This window comes from Microcebus murinus, chromosome 10 (assembly GCF_040939455.1).
Source record: "Microcebus murinus isolate Inina chromosome 10, M.murinus_Inina_mat1.0, whole genome shotgun sequence".
NCBI classification, from domain to species: Eukaryota; Metazoa; Chordata; class Mammalia; order Primates; family Cheirogaleidae; genus Microcebus; species Microcebus murinus.
In genome coordinates, this window is record NC_134113.1 from 72,934,746 (window position 1) to 72,960,822 (window position 26,077).

Sequence of the window (26,077 nt, forward strand, 5' to 3'; positions counted from 1 at the left end):
GAAAATAATTGGTTTATAGTAACTTCTATCTCTGAAACCCTTTGGGTAGTACTCAGTGTTGTCTGGGTTGGCTTGCAAACTGTTTTGTCACCAGTTCCAGATAAGGAAAAAAAAATGTTTCTAGTGTGGTAGTCAATGTGTTAAACACCCAGAAATAACAGAATATATTACTTGTATTCCACATGGCTAAGAGAAGTCTATGTTCCTTGTATAAAAATCTAAAATATTTAATATTCCATACCTCTAAAATTCCTTTCCTCTTCTTTTCTTCACTGTCTGTGAATCCACTTATTATTTGATAACAGTCTTTGCAAACTTTGCTCAATTTACCACCATCATATTCCAGTTGAGCTTTGTAGTCAGAACACTTCCAACAAACCACCTTAAATTGAAAAAGAAAATGAGGAGTGAACGATCATATTTAAAGGGTAAGACTTAAGCAGTAATTAGTTATATAGGTACTGATAAATGAGGAAAAGTTAAATGTAAAAGGCAGGTTTTTACCAGACTGACAAAGTCCCTATAAACATTAGGAGTATGTGTTAAGGTGTCGTAATGCTGTTCATGATGGGTCCTGCTCACTCATCCTTCTCTTTCTAGCCTTAAAAGTAGAAGGTCCTCAAAGGCTTGGTCCAGACCTTCACTCTTTATACTTCTGGGTGTTTCATCAATATCCCTGCAAACTGAACTCACAATCTTCCTGCCCTCGGTTCTCTCCTTACTTGACCCCTCACACTCCTCCCCACTGCAGGAAATGGCACAGTCATCTAACCAGTCCCCGAAAGTCAGATATACACGAGTCATTCTCAGCACTGCCTTCTATCTCACCCTAAAGATTCAAGACATTACAAATCGTTGATTTTTTTTTTTTTTTAAGACAGAGTCTCACTCTGTTGCCCAGGCTAGAGTGCCGAGGAGTCAGCCTAGCTCACAGCAACCTCAAACTCCTGGGCTCAAGCAATCCTTTTACCTCAGCCTCCCGAGTAGCTGGGACTACAGGTATGCACCACCATGCCTGGCTAATTTTTTCTATATGTATTAGTTGGCCAATTAATTTCTTATTTATAGTAGAGACGGGGTCTTGTTCTTGCTCAGGCTGGTTTCGAACTCCTGACCTCAAGCAATCTGCCCACCTCAGCCTCCCAGAGTGCTAGGAGTACAGGCGTGAGCCACCTCGCCTGGCCTCTTTTTATTCTTTAGTAGAGACGGGGGTCCCACTCTTGTTGCTCAGGCTGGTCTTGAACTCCTGACCTTGAGTGATCCCCTCGCCTCAGCCTCCCAGAGTGCTAGGATTACAGGTGTGAACCACCATGCCCAGCCAAATTCTTGCTGATTTTATCTCCTAAATATTTCTTCAATCTTTTTTTCTGTCTTCCTTATAATCACCTAAGTCCAACTATCAGTGACCCAGTTTGACCTACTTTTCTAGACTCATGACCAGTCCTTATAACAGTCTTACTGGCTCCCAGGTCCCCATTCTTACATCCTCCCTCCCCCCAAGCTATTTTCCAATCAGCAACTAGATGCCCTTTTAAAAATGCGAATCTGGTATGTTCCCTCCTCTGTTTAAAATCTTTCCATCTTCCCTTTGCTCTTGGGTAAAGAGCCAATTCTTAATTGTGGCCTACCGAGTCGTGCATAATTTGCCCTTCTTACCCTCTGGCTCTGTGTCTTTACTGACACTGGTTTCTTACATCACCAAAAGGCCATGCTCCCTTCCGCTCTCATTTCTGCTTCAGTGAGTTAACCTTTGCTCATCCTTTAGATGACTCAAATTTTACTTCCTCAAGGCAGACTCCTCCGATACTTCCAGAATAGAGAACATCTCCTGTCACTATGCCACTAAAGTTCCCTGTACTTTCATTCATGGCACTGATTATAGTTTTATTTTTTTTAAGAGACAGGGCCCTGTTCTGTCACTCAGGAGGGTGTAGTGGCATAACCATAGCTCACTGCAGCCTCAAACTCCTGGGCTCAAATGATCCTCCCACCTCAGACTCCAGATTAGATGGATTACAGGCTCGCACCACCATGCCTGGCTAATTTTTAATTTTTGTTGATAGAGGGTCTCACTATGTTGCTCAGGCTGGTCTCCAACTTCTGGCCATCCTCCAGCCTCAGCTTCCCAAAGCACTGGGATAACAGGCCTGAGCCACCACATGTGATCTCATTACAGTTTTTAATTATATACTCATGTGATTATTTGATTGTCTTGCTTACTAGGCTGTAAACTTCAGGACAGACTGTACTTGGATATTTTGGTCACCAGGTACACAATAAACATTGACAGAATGTCGGTGAACAAACAAATGACTACAATGAAAATGTGTATAATTTCTTAGGGAATGATAATTTTTTTCTGAGACAGGGTTTCTCCACTCAGACTTGAGTGCAGTGGGGCACGATCACAGCTCACTGCAACCTACAACTCCTGGGCTCAAGCGATCCTCCTGCCTCAGCCTCCCAAGTAACTAGGACTACAGGTGCATGTCACCATTTCCCAGCCATTAATAAGTTTTAAATTTTTTATAGAGACAGGGTGTTGCTATGTTGTCCAGGCTGCTATGCTGTCTCAAACCCCTGGTCTCCAATGATCCTACTGCCACAGCCTCCCAAAGTGCTAGGATGACAGGTCTTGTTAGAAAAAATGAAGCCCCCACACCCAGCCTGCCTCCCTCCCTTATAATTAGCTTTCTCACTTTTTAGGCATGAGGTTAAATATCAACCCCACAGATAGGCCTACTTTTTTTTTTTTTCTATCTAAAATTGGTTCTAAATCTTTCTCTATTACCAACACTTTCCATTTTAACTTCTTGATTACTCTTTTTTTTTTTTTTTTTTGAGACAGAGTTTCATCTGTTTCACCAGGCTAGAGTGAGTGCCGTGGCGTCAGCCTAGCTCACAGCAACCTCAAACTCCTGGGCTCAAGCAATCCTCCTGCCTCAGCCTCCCGAGTAGCTGGGACTACAGGCATGCGCCACCATGCCTGGCTAATGTTTTCTATATATATGTTTTTAGTTGGCCAATTAATTTCTTTCTATTTATAGTAGAGACGGGGTCTCGCTCAGGCTGGTTTCAAACTCCTGACCTCAAGCGATCCACCCGCCTCAGCCTGCCAGAGTGCTAGGATTACAGGCGTGAGTCACCACGCCCGGCCCTTGATTACTCACTCTTATTCCATCTATAGTGATATGAAATCCTAATTGGTCTGTTTTCTCCATTACAATGTAAGCTCTGTGAAGCCAGGGATCATTTTGTTTATCATTTTTTCTACAGGGCCCAACATAAGTTGCTTTGCACAGAATTGGCACCAAAATAAGTTTATTAAGTGATTTGTTAAACGATTTTTTGTGTGTCTTTTTCCAAGTTGATGCTTTTACCTATTATACAGTTAGTAGCAACCTTAATGACCAAGAAATCTCACTTACATGTCCACATGCTCGACAATGATGCCTCCTCCGTGTCAGTGCATTGAAAGATTCTTTGCATTTCATACACATTGTCACTTCGTTATCTCGGATCCATCTTGGGGCTCTTTTCCCTAGCTCAGCAGTCTAAAAAGGAAAGATTGATTCATTTTAATAGAAAAAAAAATTTCTTCTCTTTTATTGTTATTTTTTTAAAAGCACTTTAGCAACTTTGTTCAAGCCACACTTTGAAACTCAAGGACAAGAACTAAAAGGTTCATAGAAGTTTAAGCAGTATGAAAAGGCACTCACTATTGTAGTCATTTAAGAAGGAATGAGATTCTGGCTAAACAGCCAGTTCTGACATTGTAAAGGAAAAAGGCTGGATAACAAAATGATTAGACAGATATTCTGCAACTGCAAAGAGATAAAACGGCTTAAAGTTAAGAACTTAATTCAACTTACAGAAACCTCTGAGTGAATGTCATTATCTTTTGCAATTGCATTTCTGAAGGTTTCATGCCTTTGATGAAAAGCATCAATGGTCTCTTGAAGGGCCTAAAAGTTAAATTCAAAGTACATATTAACATTTCACCTGCAAATTAATGAATATACTTTACCAAATATCTATGATAGGAAATCACCTTAAAAAATAAATGAACTTGTTCTAATGACTGTATATTAAACAAACACACCAATATGTACACATTTGTGTACACACAGAAATATTATCAAAAGAATTAAAATAGAAATCAGGCTTACCTTGATCCATTCTTCTTTGTCTTGCTCAGAACTAAAACAAAACAAAATTAAAGTGAATACAGAGAACATTAATGGATTACACCTGGTGAGTAAAACTATGCTTTATAGTTGTTCCAACTTTTTGGAAAATTCAGGAATGTCCTGGAAGAAATTACAATCAAAATTAAATAGAATTTCTGGCAAATGAACAAATAAATTTTTAAACAGAGGTTCAAACTATCCACTGACTCTGGTACACATAAATTCTAATGGGGAGAGTCATGTTTAGCTTATATTAATATAATGCCCTGAAATAAGTTTAATAACCACCATCTGGTTCTATATTAGGAGATTCTGTATATGTAGCATTATACTAGATATATAACAGCTAATCTTCCAATTTTCTAAAACACATGAAGGCTATTAAAAGCAACTAGTTACAGCTCATCTTAGAAAAGATTATAATTATCCTTGAGAATCTAAAATATCTCTGTAAAGCCTTAGGGAGCTATTTAACATTTCCTTTGATAAACAATTTTATTTTCCTATTCCTAGGAGGCCTCAAGTAATACCATACCTAACCTATTATAGATAAAGCAAAGCATATAAAAATTTTAAATGCTGCATGAAGGGGGTTCCACAGACTAATGGACCCAAGTGGTTAGGAAATCTCCTTACGGAAAAAATTTCCTTGACCGTAATCAAGTTCTTTTTCTGTTAAGGCAAATTTTATTTCCTTATGTAGCCAGCTTCTGTCATATATACGATATTTGAAAAATCCCTGTTAGTAGACTATGCACTAGGTAAGATCTCCAAATTGAAGGATTTTGACAAGTATCAAGGAGTGGGCTCTGTTTGTTTGCATGTGTTTGGTAGGCTGGGGCTAAGTTTGAGTTCCAGCCTGAATGTCACCTGCCTCATTCCCACAGGTCTGAAATATGCATGAGACTGGTCAGAGGTTTGTTCCTGTGACAAAACACACCTTTCCAACAGATTGATTCCTGTGCACCACTGTGTGCCAGGCAAGCCATTGGAATCTGTGTCAAGTGGAAGCTTCTACTTATTGTCCACCTGGGGCTTCAATCTTGCACTTCAAAAAGAAAAAAAAACTTCTCTATACTTCTTTGCAGTGCCTTGTCCTCCTGGCTCTGTTGCCCTGGGAGCATAGTTATTTGCTAGCTGTTTTTACCCTTTCAGATGCAAAGAAACCTGACAAGTCTTTAATGCTTTTGTTTTACTTTTTTAGTTATGGCAGGTGTTTTTGTTTTTTTTTACTCTTTTTAATATACTTTATTACTAGATTTTAATTTCCACTTAGAAATAGAAAACCATTATAGTATTCTGCATATAAGACAGAATACTTTTTATCCTTTTCAGTGCGGAAGAAGCAGCACAAATGTTAAGAGGTCAGTCTTGAGGCTGACACATACCTTAGCAAGAAAAATGGAATCTTTTTTTCCTAGTTGGCTTCAGAAACAAACACTCTTTAATCATCTCCAAATACACACCCAATTTTTGGTTCCACATAATCCCTCTGACACTGACTTTCTTGGAACTCCAATGTTTTGTCTCCATTCTTGAGAGAACCATTATAGACCAGATGGAAAATAATCACTTAATTCAGATCTTTAATATCACCATATACTCATAAATGCAACTAGAGCAATGAGATTAGAGGAGTAAGAAGTTTAAGGAAGAATGCCATGTTTCCAACACTAATTGGAATGCATCCTGATATTGTGTATTAGAATGTATGAAGTGATGACTGCCTGTACTTAAGAAAATTCCTCGCTAGTCAGCCCCATCCTAAAGAGATAGCCTAACCCACTAATGGAGGACTTAAGTCTCTGTTTAAGCAAACCAAGAAACCTTAGAAATCTCTCCCCTGCTGTTGCACACATCTCTTGAGCTTGCAGATTTGGAAACATGCTGAAATTTCAGCAGCACTACATTCCTGCAATGAAGACTCCTAAGATGATCAAAACTATTGATGAGTGTTCCCTGTTGCCAGGGTCAATAACTTAGTGAATCAACCACGCAGTGAAGACTCATGCCAGGAGCCTACAGCACAAAATCATACATTCTTCCCTTGGGTTTGAGGGGCTGGGGCCCAATGCCCACCATGATAAGGTAGGAAAACCATTACATTCAAAGCCAAGTCTATTGCCTTTTTAACTCAAGCTTGAAATGCTAATCTGCTAATCTTCAAAGCAGTCCCCTAGCTGTACCCTAAGTTATGGGAGGTTCAGTATATGGGAGTTTCTCTGTAGGAAACCAAAGAACTGGCTGTTTCTTTAAATTTTCCCAGCCTGCCATAGCTTCCTGTAAATGTAAACTTAACAGTTTCTGAACTCCCTGGGCACAGATTCCTGGTAAAATGTTTTATTCTCCTTTGAAAGTCTGAAGTTGAAGCTCTTGGACATTTAGTAAGTACAAATGTCCAGGATGAATTCACCTGAGTAGTGAGAACCACATGCTATTGGAACAAAGGAAAGGAAGGACACTCTACCTCTCCATGGATTCTGGGATAGCAACAATGATTAGAGCTGAAATTGGTACTTAACTCTCTAGTTTGTGACCTGCTAGAGTATGTAAATTTTCACCATGGTAGGCCTTTGCAATACAGGCCTCATGCAAGATGCACAACTGTCTTCTAAAGCAGGTATTTCAAAACCTGACAGCATCCTGTCTTCCAGAGGTTCACGCATGAGGAAGCTGTGATCTACTGCAGTGGTTCTCATGTCTCTCCTGCCCCGCCCCAAACATGGTTATGGTTAAGGAAGTGTTGTTAGCCTCCCCTCTCTCCCACTCGGTAGAAACATGTGACAAGAGCCATACTTTCCAGAAGTCCTGGTTGCCCGAGGCCACCTGAACCCCAAATGGCTCCCTTCACGTATCCTCCACCTGTGGCCAGAGAAGCATTTCCTTTTCCACCCTGCCTCCTATGAAGACTTCTCTCAAAGTGCCCATTAGGCCCAAGAATGCAGAGCCTCTGAAGGACTCATAGTTTAACATGGAAGAATAAGCATGGATAAACATTTGTGCACCAAAAGGAGAGATGGAAGAAAGAAGGATTAGGAGAGAACTTTTTCCTGCAAGTCTCAAGATTCTGGCTTGACTGCAACAACTTCATCCTCTAAGGACCCTATATTTCTGAAGAGTCAATCAACTTACTGAATGCTTACTGTCCACAAGCTATTGTCTCAGGCACTGTGGAAAAATCGAGAGAGAGAGAGAGACATGATTTCTGCCTTGCAAGAGCTCACAGTTCTCCATTTATATCCAACCAGATTCCCAGAGATCTGTAGCATTCATTTGGGAAAAACTCTCAGAACCATTCTTGTCCTATGATTCACTCTGATGTTTTTGGAAAGCGGTGTGATAGGAACGGCTCCCTTACCTGGCCTGGAGTTCCAATGTTCTCTCCTTCCCAGATACCTGGAAAGTATGTGGATATTCTTCATTGTGAGTCTCCACAATTTTCATCCCATCGATGCCAACCCTGGTTCGAACTGTATATTTATAGCCCACCAAGCTGAATCTGGGCACACAGTACAGCAACATGTTGTTGAACTGCAAGGAGACAGAACACATATCAACAAACAGGAAAATGATGAAAAGTGATCAATTTTAAAAGTATTCCCGGAAAGAAATCCTAAGAAACTTCTAGGGAATATGGTACTTCCTGCATGAATAAAATTATTTACTACTATATTGATATTTTATGCTTATATCAAAAATCATATTCTTAAATATTTAAAAATGTATTTCCCTTTCATGGCTCATAAATCATTTATTGACACTTAAATAAATCATCATTTTGTATTATTGCTTTAAGTACATTAGTTCAATAAATTCAGTAATAATTAATGATCTTCTATAAGGCACTTCAGTTCTTAACTTTGTAAGTTAAAGTCCTCATGTACCAGAATTTCTAATTGTTATGTCTTAGAGGGCAATTAGTCTCAATTAGTAGTTAGAAGAAAATATTAATATTTAGCAGTCATTTTTTACCAGAGTGTTTAATGTTAAATTTTTTAAAATAGCCAATTTATGAGTTCAATTTTATTAGAACATGTGGGGTTTGGACACTAAACCCCATGTAAAAAGTAAGTCACATGGCCAAGATCCCTATTTTATATTCCATCACGCAATGCTCTACAACTGTACTATGAATCCTTGAATCTTGCTTAAGAATTTATCACATGTTTTATCAAGGTCTTTATAGACAGAGCCTTATTCTTTATGAGATCTACTTTAAAAATGAATAACATTTTTTGAAACTGAATCAAATTATGCACAGTGCCTCATTTCTAGTCAGTAATAGCCCTTGCTAAACAGGACCATGAAAAATGTTAGACTGCTGACATGATACAATCTCACTTTCAATGACTTTGTGAAAGCATTTCATTCACTTTTGAATATATTATAACATGCAAACAAATGAAACTATATATTTGGGTTAATTTGTGGGCAGCTTCCATAGAGAAGGCCCATTCTTATCTTCCTACTCCATATTTATTTGTTTCTTAGGTTGTTTCTAGTGTGACATATATTTTTCTAAGACAAGAGCAATTAAGGAATAAGAAAAAAATTATCTTTTGAAATTTACTATCATAACAGCACGTGTTCTAAATTCAATATAATTTTTATTGTGCTTGCTTCAGCAAGGTTTCTCAATTTGTTAATTTTTCAAATTTTCTCTAAGGTTTTACTTCAGGTGGGATATCAGCTGAGTACTATATGGTAGTGTAGACTCTGGGGCCAGACTGAGCATTCAGGCCTCCACTCTACTGCTTATGAACTGCGTAAATACTCATGCTTTGGGGTCATTACCTGTAAAAGTCACGAGTTGCTGAGAACAAATGAGGAAGCAAGTGTGAAATGTTTAGCATGGTGCTTTGCATGTACTCAGTGCTCAAATTCAACACGTCTTCTCATTTTATTCTCTTTTGGGATATAAGTCTAGACTCTTCCTGCTAGGCCCTCTGTTTGGCTTCACAGTGCCATGACGACAAGAAATATCGACGGGTGCATAAAACATTCCAACATGTTTATGGGACACAGCCTGTTGCATTCATTCTGAAAGTAAATACCTCACCAGTTGTTTCTCGTATTACTATTTTGTAACTTCCTGTAACCAGTGTCATACATTTCAGTTCCACACTAGAGAATGTAGAAATAAAAGCCTGTGTACATTTTAGATACATCCAGTACCACAGTTTGCATTTACATTTCTATTAATAGAAAAGGACCTATGCCGGTTATCGTTAACCGTCCATCGTCTTTAAGTGTGGCAGGCACAGCCTCATTGTAGCACACAGATTCTAGAGATTTGGAAAAACTCTGGAAGCTTCTCATCACCATCGATATCATAGTTTGATTAAGGCACCAGCTTGCTTGCTAACTCTTCTTGTTAACATTTCTCTCTTCTGTCAAGGCCTTCTCCGGAGGAGATTCGGTCAAGGCTGTGCATGCTACAGGAGCTGCAAAGCTACCTCCACAAGGATAGAGCTCATCCTTTCAAGCCATCAGCAATAACCAAGTTATTTCTGCACACTGAGTGACAAATGTACTGTTACAGCATTACATTTCTGAGTTAGCTGATACTTGTGCTCCAGTGGGTTTTATAAAGTTCAGCAAAGTCATGTTATTTTATAGAAACACAAGTCTGTGAATATGAAGGTTCTTAGGCATTTGCTTTTGGTAGTCATGCTCATATAAAACGACAGATTATCTTATAAATATGTATGTTTCTCTTTCCCTTTCCTGCTTTCAGGACTATATTCTCTGTATTATATTCTAAGTGGAACTTCATGTTCTAAATTGTCAATAACACACACACTCTCTCTCTCTCTCTATATATATATATATATATGTTTTTTTTTTTTTTTGGAGACAGAGTCTCGCCTTGTTGCCCAGGCTAGAGGGAGTGCCATGGCGTCAGCCTAGCTCACAGCAACCTCAAACTCCTCAGCTCAAGCGATCCTACTGCCTCAGCCTCCCAAGTAGCTGAGACTACAGGCATGCGCCACCATGCCCAGCTATTTTTTTCTATATATATTAGTTGGCCAATTAATTTCTATCTATTTATAGTAGAGGTGGGGGTCTCACTCTTGCTCAGGCTGGTTTTGAACTCCTGACCTCGAGCAATCCACCCGCCTCGGCCTCCCAGAGTGCTAGGATTACAGGCATGAGCCACTGCGCCTGGCCAATAACTATATATTAATCTTACACAATTCTGATCACAATCTAATGCTAGTCAACAAATATCCTTTTCTTCTTTGTACAGGTGAAAGTGAGAACTTTTGCAGGATTTAAAACATTGCTTACAAAGGAGACACCATATATGTGAAGAAATCAGGTAGTTCGTCTTGTTCCCTCCCTCTGTGAGCCTTGGTCCTATAGCAAAAGCTACCATCACCTTTCACAAAGAGAATTATTTCTCTCTGGGTTTCCCCTAGTACTGAAAGAAGTTATAGCAACTACAGTATGAAGTACATCAACTTTCCCTCTTAGTGCAGAAAATTCTCTTTTCTTCCAAACCCACAGCTCAGAAGTATTGATCAGTAATCTCAGATTGGCGAGGCAATTTGTAAAAGTCCTTGATTGTGACAAAACCTACCGTGTTTCCCCCAAAATAAGACCTACCCATAAAATAAGCCTTAGCAGGATTCTAAGCACTTGCACAATATAAGCTCTACCCTGAAAATAAGACCTAGTGATGGATGTGGCTATGCAGCACATCTACACAACCCATGCATTTTGTCATGGAGCGGTAAAGAAGACGAGCAGTCCTTCTCATCTGCCCCATGAGAGCTCTATTGCTTGACATGAGAGACTGGGGCCAATGGTTCTAAAGGGAATAGAGTCGCGAGAAATTCAGGATGGAATTCGGGGTTTGGAGAGTTATGATGATGTTCCAGAAGACGAGGACAACTTAACTATATTTGAATCAGTGTAGATTGTTGTACCGTACTTAAAAAAAATAACACATCCCCTCAAAATAAGCTCTAGAGTGTCTTCTTGAGGAAAAATAAATATAAGACCCTGTCTTATTTTCGGGGAAACACAGTAGAAGCAAGTCTCAACATTATTGAAAATGTAGGGAGAGTCCCTTTTCTTGATCGCCAGTGTTCTTTATTTATTTCAAGTCTCTTAAAATATACTTATTTGCCTGAAATAATTCAATTTCATGTTCTTAGCAGTGAAAACTTCTTAAAATTTATTTTAGAAGGTAATAATATATTGTTGGAGAAAATTTCCAGTGCCTGGTCTATGTTCAAAGATTAAATAAGGAAAAAAAAAATGTGAATCTACCAAGCTACAAGTAAATAAAGAAATGAACTCCAACAGGCTGCGAATAAAAACACCAGTCATTCTATGAGATAAGTTGGTAATTAAATAACCACATCTGACATCTGAACTACTTTTTAGTTAACAGAATACTGTAGTAAACAGAGTACGGTTTGAATGTGTCCCAGAAAAAGCATGTGTTGGAAACTAATCCTTAATGCAAGTGTTGGGAGGCACAGCCTAATGGGAGGTATTTAGGTTGGAGGCTCGACTAATCCATGAATGGATTAATGCCTACTATAAAAGTGCTTCAGGCTGTGAATTCAATTTCTTGTTCTCTTGCCAAGTGATGCCTTCTACCCTCGGCTGATACAGCAAGAAGACCCTCACCAGATTCCAGCCCCTCAATCTTGGACTTCTCAGCATCCAGAACCGTAAGAAATAAATCCGTTCTTATAAATTACTCAGTTTCAGGTATTCTATTATAGCAGCACAAAACACACTAAGACAGTACCCCATATTCATTTAAAAAAAGGGAAAAAGTGCAGTGTGGAGGCCAGCAAATACACAAACACATGAAGATCACTGGAAAGTGGAAGCCAGATTCTAAATGTAACTTGCCTTTTCACACAAATGTACCATCCCAAGAGTAGGAAATAGAAAGGTAGCCCTCCGTTTCTTTCTAGAGAGAAAAGAGAAAAATGGTACTTCTGAAGTTTCTACATGTAAAAGAACAAGATGCTCCATGGGAATTAAAGTGTGCTGGCAGGAGAAGAGATTCTGTGACAGGTACAGTACTAGAGAGGGCGGATTAAAAGAAGGAACGCTACACTGGAAATGTTTCTAAGATGGGTCTTCAAGAGATGAATGTGACTTTCCTAAAATGCTGGCCGCGTGACCCCATTCTCCTGGCAGGCAATGGCTCGATGTCTTTGATACTTAAAGTAACTGGAACAAGATGGGTCTTTTCTTCAGAGTCACCAGCTGTCATGTTCCCCCCCTAAGGGCTCTTCACCATCTGCCCTCCCAAGAGCTGCTAAATTTGGCTCGCATCAAGATATAAAATTATTTCCAAAATAATTCCCAAATGTGAAAATTAAAACCAAGGCAAGTGGTTAGACACGGAGCTAAAAGTTTAGAGACTGTAATGCTAATGAGGAACAGAGCAAAGGAGAATCACTCTGTCTGCACCTAAAAGGTAAAGACAGAGGGAAGACGCTGACTCCCGGGGATTTTGCCCAGAATAGTGTATGAAGCACATTTTTTTATTCTGTATTTTTGATGCTTTGACATCTTAAGGCCTTGCTGACACTGCCCCTCCCAGGGGTACCTATTTCTTAGGGATAGTAAACGACCCACTTTTCATGTGGAAACAAACCAATCCAAGGCACACAACCCCAACCACCTCCTTTATCCAGCTCTTAGTCTCTGGGACCACTATTTCCCTGCCCTAATGACCCCAGGGCCAGGACAACAACCCCTGAGCCCAGAGAAATACTCAAATAGCCAGTCCTTAGCCTGCTACTCTGTCTGTCCCATTCCTTCCTGTGGAAACCATGATGAAGGCTCCTGCCCAAATCTTCTGCATGTTCCCCTGCTGCCCTCCCCCTCCCTGGCATGGCATGGCATGCCTGCCTCTTGGGATCTGTCTTTTCAATGGCAATTGTCTCCCAATCTGTTGGCCCTGCCATACCTGAGCAATAAAACCTGTATTTTACAATAGATCTCTAGAAAGAACTCAGAACCCTGACACCTTTGTTTTCTATTTGGCTCACTGTACAAGCTGTGAATGATAAAATATTTGTTTAGCTCAAATGATTCCAAAACATATTATGACATACTAAGAAACTCTGTACCCATTTCCTCCTCCCCAACAGCCCTAGGCAGCCACTAATTACATCTTATCTCTATGCATTTACCTATTCTAGACATTTCACATATATGGAATCATACAGTATGTGTGTGGCCTTTTGTGACTGGCTTCGTTCACGTGACACAATGTTTTCAAGCTTCACCCATGTACATGTATCAGTATTTTATTTCTTTTTATTGACACATAATATTCCATTGTATGGATATACCACATCTTGTTTACCTATTCACCAGCTGATGGATATTTAGGTGGTTTCTACTTTTTGGGCCATTACAAATAATGCTGCTATGGACAACAATGTCCAAGTTTTTGTGTGGACATGTTTTCAATTTTCCTGAGTTATACAAACTTGGAGTAGAACTGCTGGGTCATATGGTAATCAAATGTTCTTTTAAAAAATGATTGACAGATATTGAATACCCCCCTCTGCATGACAATTAGTTTCTATAAATTTTCCTTTCAGGGCAGGCTGGAAATAGACAACAAAAACCTAAGCTCCGAATGACAACTCCTGCAATGGCCGGCAAGATGACTGCCTTGTGGCAGAAAAAAAATGTGAGTTAACATTCTGAGCCAGTCGCTAGGCAGCCTCTTTACTAATGTGTCTCTGTTTCCTTGCCTTTAGTAAGAATCATAACAACAGCTAACATTTATCGAACTATCAGTCAATGTTAGCTTGCTCTTTGTCAATGCTAGCTATTATTATGAATCTAATCTTATTATAGAAAGGAACTAAAACTCATTAGGTAACAAAGAATAAAGGTCATGTGGACAGATACTAGAAAAAAAATAATGGCCTGGATGTTCCAGGGAGAGCTCTTACATTTGAGATAAATCCCAGACTAATCGTCATTTCCAGGAAGTGAAGGAAGGGACCAAGGACTGACTGCAGTGAAAAAGAACTATGTAGCTAACTCATATACTCTTCCCATAGATATTTTAGACACAGGTCTCACAACCTTGTCTATGTATTTTTTTTTTTAACCTAGAAAGATAAAATATAGTGACTTAAAGAGGATTAAGAGGAGAATTGTCAGGAAATGTTAATAGTATGCCAGCGAAATATCCAGGGAATGGCAAGAATGAAAGGAAAATTTGAAACAAGCAAATAGAGGATTTTAAAAGTACATCATATCCCAAACATGTCAAGTCAAATTGTCTTCACTGTGTGTTCCCGAAGTAAATCACACCCATTAAGCATACAGAAAAATTACAGAAAAATATTATTTCAGTTACTTAGAACATTCCCGTATACAGAATCCTGGCAGTGTTGACTAAACCAAGTTAGATTTCATTGCTTTGGTAAGTAAGTACCATACCTTTCCAATATGTATGCAATAATTTTTATGAATTATTCTCATATTACTTGCTGACACTATACTACTTACTAAGAAAAGGTAGCGTTCTTGTGCTGATGTGTTCCGAGCAGCTAGTTTGAGGATCTGTCCTTCTTTTATTAGTTCATTTGAAGGGTTTACAATGTCTTCTTCTTCTCCCAACATTTCATAAATCTCTAAGAGTTTCTTTAGGTTCTCCTAGGAAATTAAAACAAAACACAGCAAGATCAAATATAAGAAAGGTTTCAACTTAGTGGCTTTAATAATACTATGACCTTAACTAAAAATCTATAAAGAGTAAGCATACATTTTGGTATAAAATGTATCACTTATCAGCAAGTTGAAACCTCTCAGAGAAGAGGGGAGAGGATTATTCTAGATAACACTAAACGTTTTGTGAACATTCTTTTTTGTTTACCTATTTCAATTTACTTTGGTCCAAACCTACAGATAGTATTGGGCTGTATTATTGACAGCTGTCTAACCAGAAGGTTCCTGTCTCCTCTGAAAACCACTTACCATTTTTCTTATTGCACTATTAGAATGGCTTGCTGCTGTAGATATAATTTCAAGTGATTCTAAATGGGAAAAAAAAGAAAAGTAAATAAATATACCTTGTCCTTCCTGTGCTACCATATAGCTCAATAACACACTAAAAACACTTGAAACCAAAGATACTACACAAGAGTAGCCGCAATGAGCATCACAAACCTGATACTTTCAAAAGTTCATTTGTAAGCAGATTACTTAGAACTTAAAGGGTATTTCCTTATATAAAAAGTCATACACGGCCGGGCTCGGTAGCTCACGCCTGTAATCCTAGCACTCTGGGAGGCCAAGGTGGGTGGATCGCTCAAGGTCAGGAGTTTGAAACCAGCCCGAGCAAGAGTGAGACCCCATATCTACTATAAATAGAAATAATTTCATTGGCTAACTAAAAACATATAAAAAATTAGTGGGGCGTGGTGGCGCATGCCTGTAGTCCCAGCTATTTGGGAGGCTGAGGCAGGAGGATCGCTTGAGCCCAGGAGTCTGAGGTTGCTATGAGCTAGGCTGATGCCATGGCACTCAAGCCCAGGCAACAAAGTGAGACTCTGTCTCAAAAGAAAAAAAAAGTCATATACGATGATTTAGGCTCACAGACCTTATCTAATTCCTAATGTTCCTTCAAAATTAACAAGCATTTACAGTGTACACTACTCAATCTAAGGTTCTTTGCCAGACACTTTGATTAAAAATATCAATTCTTACACATCCCTAAATGGTACATATATCAGCTGCATTTAGCAGATGAAAGAAACAGAGAAGTGACGGGATTTGGCTCGAGTCACACAGCTATGGTACTGTGGGGCCAGACTTAAACCCAGGTCTTCTGACTCAAAGGTCTAAAACAAGTTAGCAGTAGTTAAGAATTTTACTAGTCTTATAAGCAAATTAACCACTCAACCAACTTTCTTTAGGAAAATGCACTCAGTCCTAGCCTGGGTCAAGGAATCTCCCGAAACCAGCATTGGGGTTTTTGTTGCTGGGGCAGGTGCAGTGAGACATGGGAACGGGAACCTTTTGCTACAGACATCACAGGATGGCCAGGAGCTGCTGGGGAAGAGCTGTGGGAGCCAAGGTCTTCTGCTGGACAGACCCCAGGGAGTACCTCTCAGTCCTAAACAGGTCTTGTTTTCTTCCTTTCCTTTTTGTTGTGTGCATACTGGCCTGCTTAAATTCTGTTACCACAACAACCTCATCACTTCCGGACTACACTTTCTGTCATCTTTGCACTGCTGAACAGAATGCACTTTTTTGTTGCTTTCCCCTCTACTTTTAGGGCATCAAGAGCCCTTCTGTGATGCCCTTAGAATTTTAGTGTAAGTAGCAATGGGAAATCAGAGAGAGAAACAAAATGCCCTACTATGTCACCAACTTTCTCATTTTCGACATAGGCATCTTGGGGGAAGACAAAGTCTTTGGGTATAGAAAACACTGAATTTTAATTTACACTTTAGAGAAGTATTCTGATTTGAACAATTCTGTGCACTTGATACAGGATCGTATACAGGATATACGGAGACAAAGTAAGATGGGCTGGGGCCATGCTCAAGGGATGAGCCGGAGGAAGAGCAGGGGTCTTTCCCACCTCCACACCCACCAGCACTCAGGCCAGCTGGGTGGAAAAGTGGGTCGAGGCAGAGTTCCTAGGTAGTGGTAGGCTAGGGGAAGATGGCAAGTCAGGTTCATTCTCAGCTGTAGAAGGAGAAAGGGAAGAAGAGAAATTTCTGTGGTCACCAAGTCACTGTAGGGTGGAAAAAACATATCAGACAGCTTGTGTTCAAGAAAAGACTTAGGTTGGGTGGAGTGGCTCATGCCTGTAATCCTAGCACTCTGGGAGGCCGAGGCGGGTGGATTGCTTGAGGTCAAGAGTTTGAAACCAGCCTGAGCAAGAGCAAGACCCCGTCTCTACTATAAATAGAAAGAAATGTAAAAAAATTAGCTGGACATGGTGGCGCATGCCTGTAGTCCCAGCTACTCGGGAGGCTGAGGCAGCAGGATTCCTTGAGCCCAGGAGTTTGAGGTTGCTGTGAGCTAGGCTGATGCCACGGCAGTCATTCTAGCCTGGGCAACAAAGCAAGACTCTGTCTAAAAAAAAAAAAAAAAGAAGGAAGGGGAGGGGAGGGGAGGGGAGGGGAGGGGAGGGGAGGGGAGGGGAGGGGAGGGGAGGGGAGGAGGGAGAGGGGAGGGGAGAGGGAGAGGGAGAGGGAGAGGGAGAGGGAGAGGGAGAGGGAGAGGGAGAGGGAGAGGGAGAGGGAGAGGGAGAGGAGAGGAAACACTTAGGTTCCAAGACCAAAGATAAAGTTTGGTGTTTCTCAACTCTGACCAAGATTCACTTATAACATTAGGCAAGAAATCACAAGGGAAAGTAGCAATGTTTTAAGATTATATTGTTACTACTTGTTGAATATCGAGCCATTTCTTTTTTAAAAAATTTGTAGAAATGGGGGGTCTCACTGTGTTACCAGGCTGTTTTCAAAGTTCTGGGCTCAAGCAATCCTCCTATATTGGCCTCTCACAGTGCTGGGAGTATAGGCGTGAGCCACCGTGCCCAGCCACAAGCCATTTCTATTTATTAAATTTTCATTCCTTGCTTTACTTTACAGTCAATGGATTTTTAAAAGTGCATGAGAAAGCTAAAATATTGACACTCATAAACACTGAGAAGAAAAAAAAAACCCTTTTCATTTAATATAATGAGAAAATAAAAGATATCTAACAGGATTGTAATGAAGTTTTCTTGGAGAAAATGGTATCAAACAGTAAAAAGCACCTATGTCTTAGGGTAGGTGGAGCCACCTTTATTTAGGTTATTTATACACAGTAAATGTCACCTTCAGCTTCTTGGTATGCATCAACTATCTAATTAAACGGCAGCACTTGTAATTCTGAATGGCTGTATTCTTCCTGTGAGAAGGTAATTCTGTTTTGCGATTCCAGATGTCTCTAAGACTATAGTTTTCTATTTTAGAGCTAGTGATTAAAGTGAAACCAACATGAGAAATGTGATTTGCATTGCTCTAAACTTGCGATTTTGGTTCAAAAGTGACTTGCCTAACCAAGGTGCTGATAACAATTTCCAATGAGATTATTTTCCGACAGCGATATTTGACTAAAGTAGCTGTCTGACATATCTCGCTTTGGAATCACAAGGCTGCTTGCCAACTGATTATCCAATAATGGTGGGGCGGGGGGCACACGGGGAGGAAGCATTTACTTTTAGCATCATTCCAGTCTGGGGAGTCGGACGGCAATTTCCTTAGGTAGTCCTTCAGGAGCATCTCATACCGGGGAATCCGCTGGACAGGCTCTAGCATGTGATGCTGCAAAGTTAAGCTCCCACAGATTTTCTGTTTCTGTAATGAGAAAGGTTTTTAAAGAAACATTTAAAAATAGGTCAGTCTAAAAACTCACTCTAATACAGAACTTTCATTAAGGGCAATATTTTCCACAAAATATAGTTAAGCATCACCTACATTACATATATCTGGTATTTTTTTTTTTAAATGCAGATTTCTGAACCCCACCCCAACCTATGTAATCACAATCTTTGGGGAAAGGGCCTGAGAATATGCATTTTAAAAGATCCCATATTCTTATAATATTAAAGAAAATTCCTGATTGCTGGCAATCATTTCCATTAGTCACCATAAGAGTTTGTGAAGTCGCATTATTAAATCACTCTACAGAGATTTTCAAAAGATGTGCCTGTTTAATGAGGTTCACTAAGCACAACTGTATTAAATGACTTTGGGTTCAGCAGAAAGTATTTCATAATAAGGCTGTCATGAATGTAGAATAATGACAAGATCTGGGCATCTTGTTATGTGTCAGGAAACTTTCATTTTTTATTATGAGGTCAAGGCATTCTTTTTCATTAGACACCAAACTCTGTAAACAGAACTCCATTTCTTAGGGTAATATTAAGTCTGTATCACTTGCTTCCAATAAGCTGTTAACATATGAGAAGGAAAAATAAGATATGTTCTTGTTCATATTAAACAAAGCAGAAATCCCATTAAAACATTTACTGAACTCATACCACGATCAAGGCACTGCAGAGTATAAAACTTATATTAAGACACGGTGTTTGCGTTTAAAGCAAACAAGCAATTAAAGGCTTCGCAGAGAAGGGAACATTTAATACAACATCTGATGAGTGCGGGCTTTGGTAGGGAGAGAAATGAGAATGACAAGGAAGCAAGTCTAGGAAGACAAACCTGAGACAACAGGCCCATGGCAATGGAGCATGAAACACGTTCAATAAAAAGGGGCGGTTGGGTGTTCCTGGCAAATAGGGTAAGTGTAGGAAAGTAGGGGATGAGGAAGAAAAGGTAATACAAAAGTAATAATGTCAAGAATCTTTAGAGCCTGAGTTTAGATTTGCTTCGTCTAATAATGCAGGTTTTTGTGCAAGGAGTGACATCATTAGATCTGAAGCTCTATTAGATTAACCTACTGCTTTGTGACATTAGGGGGATTTGGGAAAAATAGTTTGGAAGTTATTATTAGTGTAGACTTGTATTAAGAAGGTAATAAGTGCCTGAAACTGGCATGAACACTGAGGGAATAATAGCTTTCCTTAATAAAGTGTAAGATAAAGAATTTTACAAGTTTAATTATCTCACTTTATTTTCCCCAACAAACCTAATATATATCCAGGAAAATATTACTGATTCCAAAATTTCTACATGAAGAAACTGTGGCTCAGAGAAATTAGGAGCGTTTTCTAAGGTCAAGTGACTGTAAGTAGCAGATTAGAATTCTAACCTAGGTTAGCTGATTCCCAACTGACCACTCTTTTTACAGCCCATGTCATTTTCTTATAATATGGAGAAGACAGACATTGCAGAGACAGAATTTAGAGTTTCATAAAATAACAATAACTACCACCATCACCACCATGATTTAGTGAGCAGTTACTATGCAGCAAGCACTATGCTAAGCATCTTGAATACATTATCTCACAGGAAAATGAGTACATATAGAGAATGAAGAAAAGTAACAAATCAAGCTATGGTTAATGGGAGAATAATGGTGCCGTCTAATAAATCGCATATCAGAATTATTATGTACTCTGTGCAAGGCACAACAATTCACATGATAAATGCTTGGGAGGCTAAAGATAGGAATAAAACATGTTGATTCTGTTTTGACGACAAGATGTTCATACAGAATTGTATGAACAATTGTATGAATGCTAGTGTGTAACTAGCACTTGGCCAATTTTAACTGGGGTTTGGGGGTAGAAGACTAGAATAGAAACAATGACCCTAGAGGCATCTGTCTGGCATGACGGTTAAAGGTGTGGGGAAATAAGATATCACTGAGGGTATGAAGAGAAAGAAGACTATGGAAGACAAACCTTGTGTTCCCCCCGCATTTTAGTATTGGCAAAAAGGGCTAGTGAAAGGAGGAGCCAGTGTTCAGAAAGGTACTGGAGTGCTCAATCACGGTAGAAAAGAATGTTAACAAAGAGAGTGGGGGGGATGGGGCAGGACTTCAATGCCAAGTGAGGAACTGGCGACACACTCCCCCACCCCCGAAAAGTGACTATAAAGCTGGATAAAATTGACAAGACAACCATTTCAGCACTTTAGAAATTGATCAAAGGCATCGAGAATCTGAAATATGCTTAAACTTTAAAAACTGGTGAACTGTGGACAAGAACAGTGAGATTCTGTGGCATTCTAGCCGGGGGCTGCTCCCCTCCCTCCCCCAGCTCAGTCACTATGAAGGTTCCGCCAGGGGGGTGCAGGCTGTGAGGACTGGCAGCTTTCTCTGCTGAGGCTGACACGGGCTCATTCGATTTGCAGTGCTGGGCAATGCGCACACCCAGCCTCATCATCGGTAGAAGTGAAGATCTCTGAGGTGGGTGAGTGGGGAAAGACAATGGCTCTACGAGCCCTGTGGTGGTGGAAGGGATCATCATATTATGGGCTAAAGCTGTGTGAATGATCGGCTGAGACCAGAGAGGACCCAAGCCAGCACGCTCTCCTGGGCTGCCCTGAGGCTGTGCACATGTGGATAGGAGATGTGAAAGGGCCCAGCGGACTTGAAAATGATCTGAACTTTAATTGTGCTCCCCACCTACCCATAGCCGGGTCCATCAGCAGAGGACAGAAGCTTACTGCCCTAGGTATATCAGCACCTCTGTCCAAAAACTGGTTGACCCTAAACCTACACAGACATATGGGCAATTCCTAGAAAGCCAGGTTCACAGATAAACACAAGAATATTAAAACAAAACAAAACAAAAACAATTAAGTGGCGACATCAGTGACTGTACACCAGAGGGGAGAGAGATTTTACAGACTTAGTCTAAGCAAGGAACTAAACAAACAAAGTAATCACAACCACTTTCACAGTGGTGGAAATCAGAATCCGGAGTTGCTATAATAGACCATCCAAAATGTAAAATATTCAGCAAAAAATTATAAAGCATTCAAAGACACAATAAGGTATGACCTATAATTAAGAAAAAAGGCAGTCAATAGAAATTGTCTCTGAGTGTCTTCAGATGCTGGATGATGTAGTGAAGACTTCAATGTAGCTATTATAAATACTCCCGAAGAAATGAAATAATGCTAGAAGGATTCAAGGAAAGTATGAATACAGTGAATGCACAATTGCAATTTTCAAGGGGGAGACAGACATAATAAAAGAACCGAACAGAAATTATGGAGCTAAAAAGTATAATAACTGAAACGAAAATTCCACTACAGGGGTTCAACAGCAGATCTGGGATGACAGAAGAATCAGGGAACTTAACAGAAACATTAATAGTAATTATACACTCTGAAGAACAGGAAGAAGAAAGACTGAACAAAAATGAACAGTCCCAGAAATCTGTGGGTAACATCAAGAATACCAACCAAATTCATATAATTGGAGTAAAAAAAAAAAAAGAATAGAAAGAAAAAAAAGACAAAATATTTGAATAGTGGCTTAACATTTCTCAAAGTGATAAAAAAATCTGCAAATACAAGAAGCTCAACCAACCCTTAGTAGTATGATATTAATATAAATACAAAAAGTCCATAACTAGACACATCACATTCATACAGTTGAAAGCCAAAAACAAAGAGAAAGTCTTAAATGCAGCAAGAGAACAATGACTCGTCATAGGCAGGGAGTACCAATACAATTAATGACTGACTTCTCATCTGAAACAATGGAGGAACAAAAAGCAGAAGAATGACATATTCACAGTGCTGGGGAAAGAAACTCATCAACCAGGAATTCTATATCCAGCAAAACTGTCATCAAAAGTGAAGAAAAAACAAGGGTATAGTTGCTAGCCAACATACTTTATAAGAAACAACTTTTATGCTGAAAGGAAATGCTAAATATATGGATTAATATAAAATATATTTATGGATACATTTTTCTCATATCCTCCCATAATTTTTTAAAAGACTTAAAATTATATAAAATAATATATATGAAACAATATATTGCTGGATTTAAAGCATATAAAAATGTAATATAAGGCCAGGCAGGTGGTTCAGGCCTGTAATCCTAGCACTCTGGGAGGCTGAGGTGGGAGGATTGCTCAAGGTCAGGAGTTCGAAACCAGCCTGAGCAAGAGCGAGACCTTGTCTCAACTAAAAATAAAAGAAATTAATTGGCCAACTAAAAATATACAGAAAAAATTAGCCGGGCATGGTGGCTCATGCCTATAGTCCCAGCTACTCGGGAGGCTGAGGCAGAAGGATTGCTTAAGGCCAGGAATTTGAGATTGCTATGAGCTAGGCTGATGCCACGGCACTCTAGCCCGGGCAACAGAGCTAGACTCTGTCTCAAAAAAAAAAAAAAAAAAAAAAAAGTAATATATAAGCAGGGGTCTCCAACTATGGTGAGTTGTATAATTATTTCATTATATATTATAATGAAATAATAATAGGAATAATGTGCACAATAATTGTAGTGTGCCTGAATCATACTGAAACCATCCCCCACTTTCCCAGTCTGTGGAAAAATTGTCTTCCATGAAAATGGTCCCTGGTACCAAAAAGGTTGAGGACTGCTGATATACAGGACACTAATAGCACAGAGTATGGAGGAGGGAACAAAACTATATGAGAGCGAAGTGTCTATTTTATTAGAATTAAGGTTAGTATAATCTGAAGTGCACTGTGATAAATTAAGATGAATATTGTAATCTTAAGAGCAGCCACTAAAAAATAACTCAAAAAATAGTTTAAAAAGCAGAGGAATTAAAATAGTACAATAAAAATATTTATATGACACAAAAGAAGGCATTCAAGGAGCAAAAGAATCCCTACTCCTGGAATCTTATGGGATCTAACATATTCCTTGTCAATATTTAAATTGCATGAAAGAATAAGATTAACAGTTATTAGAAAATCAAATGGAAATTACTAAGGTGGTATTAAAATGTGTTATCCAGCTTTGGTGAAACAGAAGAAAATCAGGATATAAAGTGACAAAAACAATAGTTTCCAAAATCTCAGGGTTTACAGCAATCATTCTTTATATTCATTTATATTCCTTGTAACACTGCAACCCCTGAAAGAATGCAAGAGAAGGACACACCTGCGTGGAAACTCCCTTTGGAAATTTACATAGACACTGATAAAAATTAACTTACAGCCTTGAACAAAATAGTCTGATTACCTGAATTTCTTCAACCACTGCTTTGAACTGCAGACTACGTTCTGTCATGTTTTTAACCAATTCCATTGCATTATCAAATCCCTTCACATATTCTCCATACATCTTAAGGAATGGTGCCAATTTCTGAAGGATGTCTCCAATTCTAGGAGTGGTTTCCCTATATTAAATATAGAAATAGGCCATTAAGATTGTGTATAGAATGAGCAAATTAACAGGACTCCAGATGAAGCAGAATCACTTTCCACACACACCCTGTGCATCAGCAGACCCACCTTGCTGTAACACTGAAAGCATCTTTTGAAAGGGGGTTTAGGAATAGCATAGCAAAAAAAGATGCTATGGAATTCTTGAAGGTCCAGATTACCCCGATATCTTGTCTTCGTAAGTCAAAAGACAGTTTGGAAAGTAGACATGAAATCTTTTTCATCAAAGCTGAAAATGTACAACTTCTATCAGTGGTCTTTAATGTACAAATTTAGCACAGATGTCTAGCTACAGCTGTTGTGTGGCATTTGTATTTCAATTTAGTAGAGGAAAAACACAGCATCTTGTATGACTGTCTTTTGGAACGTCATTTTGCCGTCTACTCCTCTTACCATTCTTGCATTCGTTTCTCCAGCTCTGGCAATAGGAATTTACTATGGAAGGCATTTATTGATGAAATATTTGAAAAGATTTTATTCACCATCTCTGCTGGAAATGAACCTCGGTTTGCTTCTTCCAATAGTTTACAATAAAATACCTGAATAAGAGAATAAAACAAACATTACCTCCAATTTACTGGTTAACCACCTAGCACTGTGCTAAGCACATAGTGGGTTCTTAGTAACTGTTTGTTAAACAATTTGAAAAGTTCATGGTTCAAGAAATCAATTACTATTTGAAATGTAGGATTGAGTATATGCTTTGATTTAGAAGAACCAAGAATAAAAATTAGGAAGCTTTGATTCTAACCTAGGACCTATCTTACCTATGCCCCTAGCTGTAGGAATAATAATTTACCTTTTCTGTGCCAGAAAGGTTAATAGGATTTACCTTCCTATCCACAGAGTTAAGAGATGGGAAAATATATATACACAATAATTGTGGTATTGTTTTACTTTATGTTTTGAGTGATATCTATGGCACTTATTCCATGTTGCCCTTTATTGTAGCTTGTTAACATAAATCTCATTTTTCCTCCTAAAATCATATGCTCTTTGGGAAGGGGGATATCATGATTTAGTTCCTACAACAAAACAGGTATTTAATACCTGGCCAGTGAATGAACAAAAGAATACTTTAGTTATCAGATGTTTACTTGCTTTTAGGAAATAGTAATGCAAGATAATGTAAAACATTGATATGTGCAGGGGAAAAAAAAAAACCTCTTCTGTACATAGTAACAGGTACCTTGAAGACAATAAAAAAAAACAAAAACCAACTTGCAGTCTTAGCTATACTCCACTATGGCTACTATACCTCTTAATTGCCACTGTTAAGTGTAGGCAGAAGGAGGTCTGTTCCTTCATAATGTCCAGATGGTTGTTAATTTTCTAAATTCACCTCCATTGCATTTTCTTGGGAGGCAAAAAGAACACAAAATTATGTCCTTAGAGACTCCAACAGATAGGATACTATGGTAATTAAGACTCTAAAATTCGAAAGGGTCAGCAACAGGAGCTGACAAGTTATTTGGCTAACAAAAATGACACACCTTGATAAAGCAGAAAAGACATATCTCCACTATGAGAATACCTAAAAGTCTGTAATTCCCATGAGAAAGAAAAGTTGTTTCAAAGTTGTAAACTTCACATGATTTTGATTTTGCCTTACACTAAAATTCCTTGAAAAATGAGTATTTGCCAACCATAAACTCATTATTTCAAAGAACACAATGCTTAAACTGGCTCCTCAGGGCTCACCCTAGCAGGGATGTCATTTGCTCTTGGAACCAGTGATAAGGAGGTGGCCCAGAAACTCCTGGTTCCATGAAATTCCAGTTTTCCAGCGGCAGAAGTGGGACAACTCTTACAATTAACACTCAAACATGGCAGCTTTCTCTTCTAACAAGGAGTCTGTATTAGCAGATAATCTACCAACTGTCCTGTTCTTTATTGCTGAAACAGGATTTAAGATGCCCCAGTTTTCAAGTTATTCTTATGATGCTTTTTTAAACTTTCCAAATGTATATCTGAAATGATACTCAAGGCTCCACCACGATGAAGTACAAAATGTGATAAAGCAGACTTAACATATTC

General features: G+C 39.0%; 1 protein-coding gene across 4 annotated transcripts in view; it reads right to left on the minus strand.

Moving 5' to 3' along the window:
• Positions 1-26,077, minus strand: part of FGD4 (FYVE, RhoGEF and PH domain containing 4) — a 224,276-nt gene that overhangs the window by 7,656 nt on the left and 190,543 nt on the right. For all 4 annotated transcript variants that reach the window (XM_076007489.1, XM_076007492.1, XM_076007493.1 and 1 more), the window contains exons 6-15: positions 24,434-24,579; positions 23,838-23,994; positions 18,415-18,553; positions 15,174-15,232; positions 14,706-14,852; positions 7,549-7,721; positions 4,170-4,200; positions 3,873-3,965; positions 3,429-3,554; positions 242-382 (exon numbers count right to left, since the gene is read on the minus strand). In XM_076007489.1, coding sequence (XP_075863604.1) covers positions 242-382; positions 3,429-3,554; positions 3,873-3,965; positions 4,170-4,200; positions 7,549-7,721; positions 14,706-14,852; positions 15,174-15,232; positions 18,415-18,553; positions 23,838-23,994; positions 24,434-24,579 — 1,212 coding nt within the window. The remainder of the gene's footprint in view (positions 1-241; positions 383-3,428; positions 3,555-3,872; positions 3,966-4,169; positions 4,201-7,548; positions 7,722-14,705; positions 14,853-15,173; positions 15,233-18,414; positions 18,554-23,837; positions 23,995-24,433; positions 24,580-26,077) is intronic.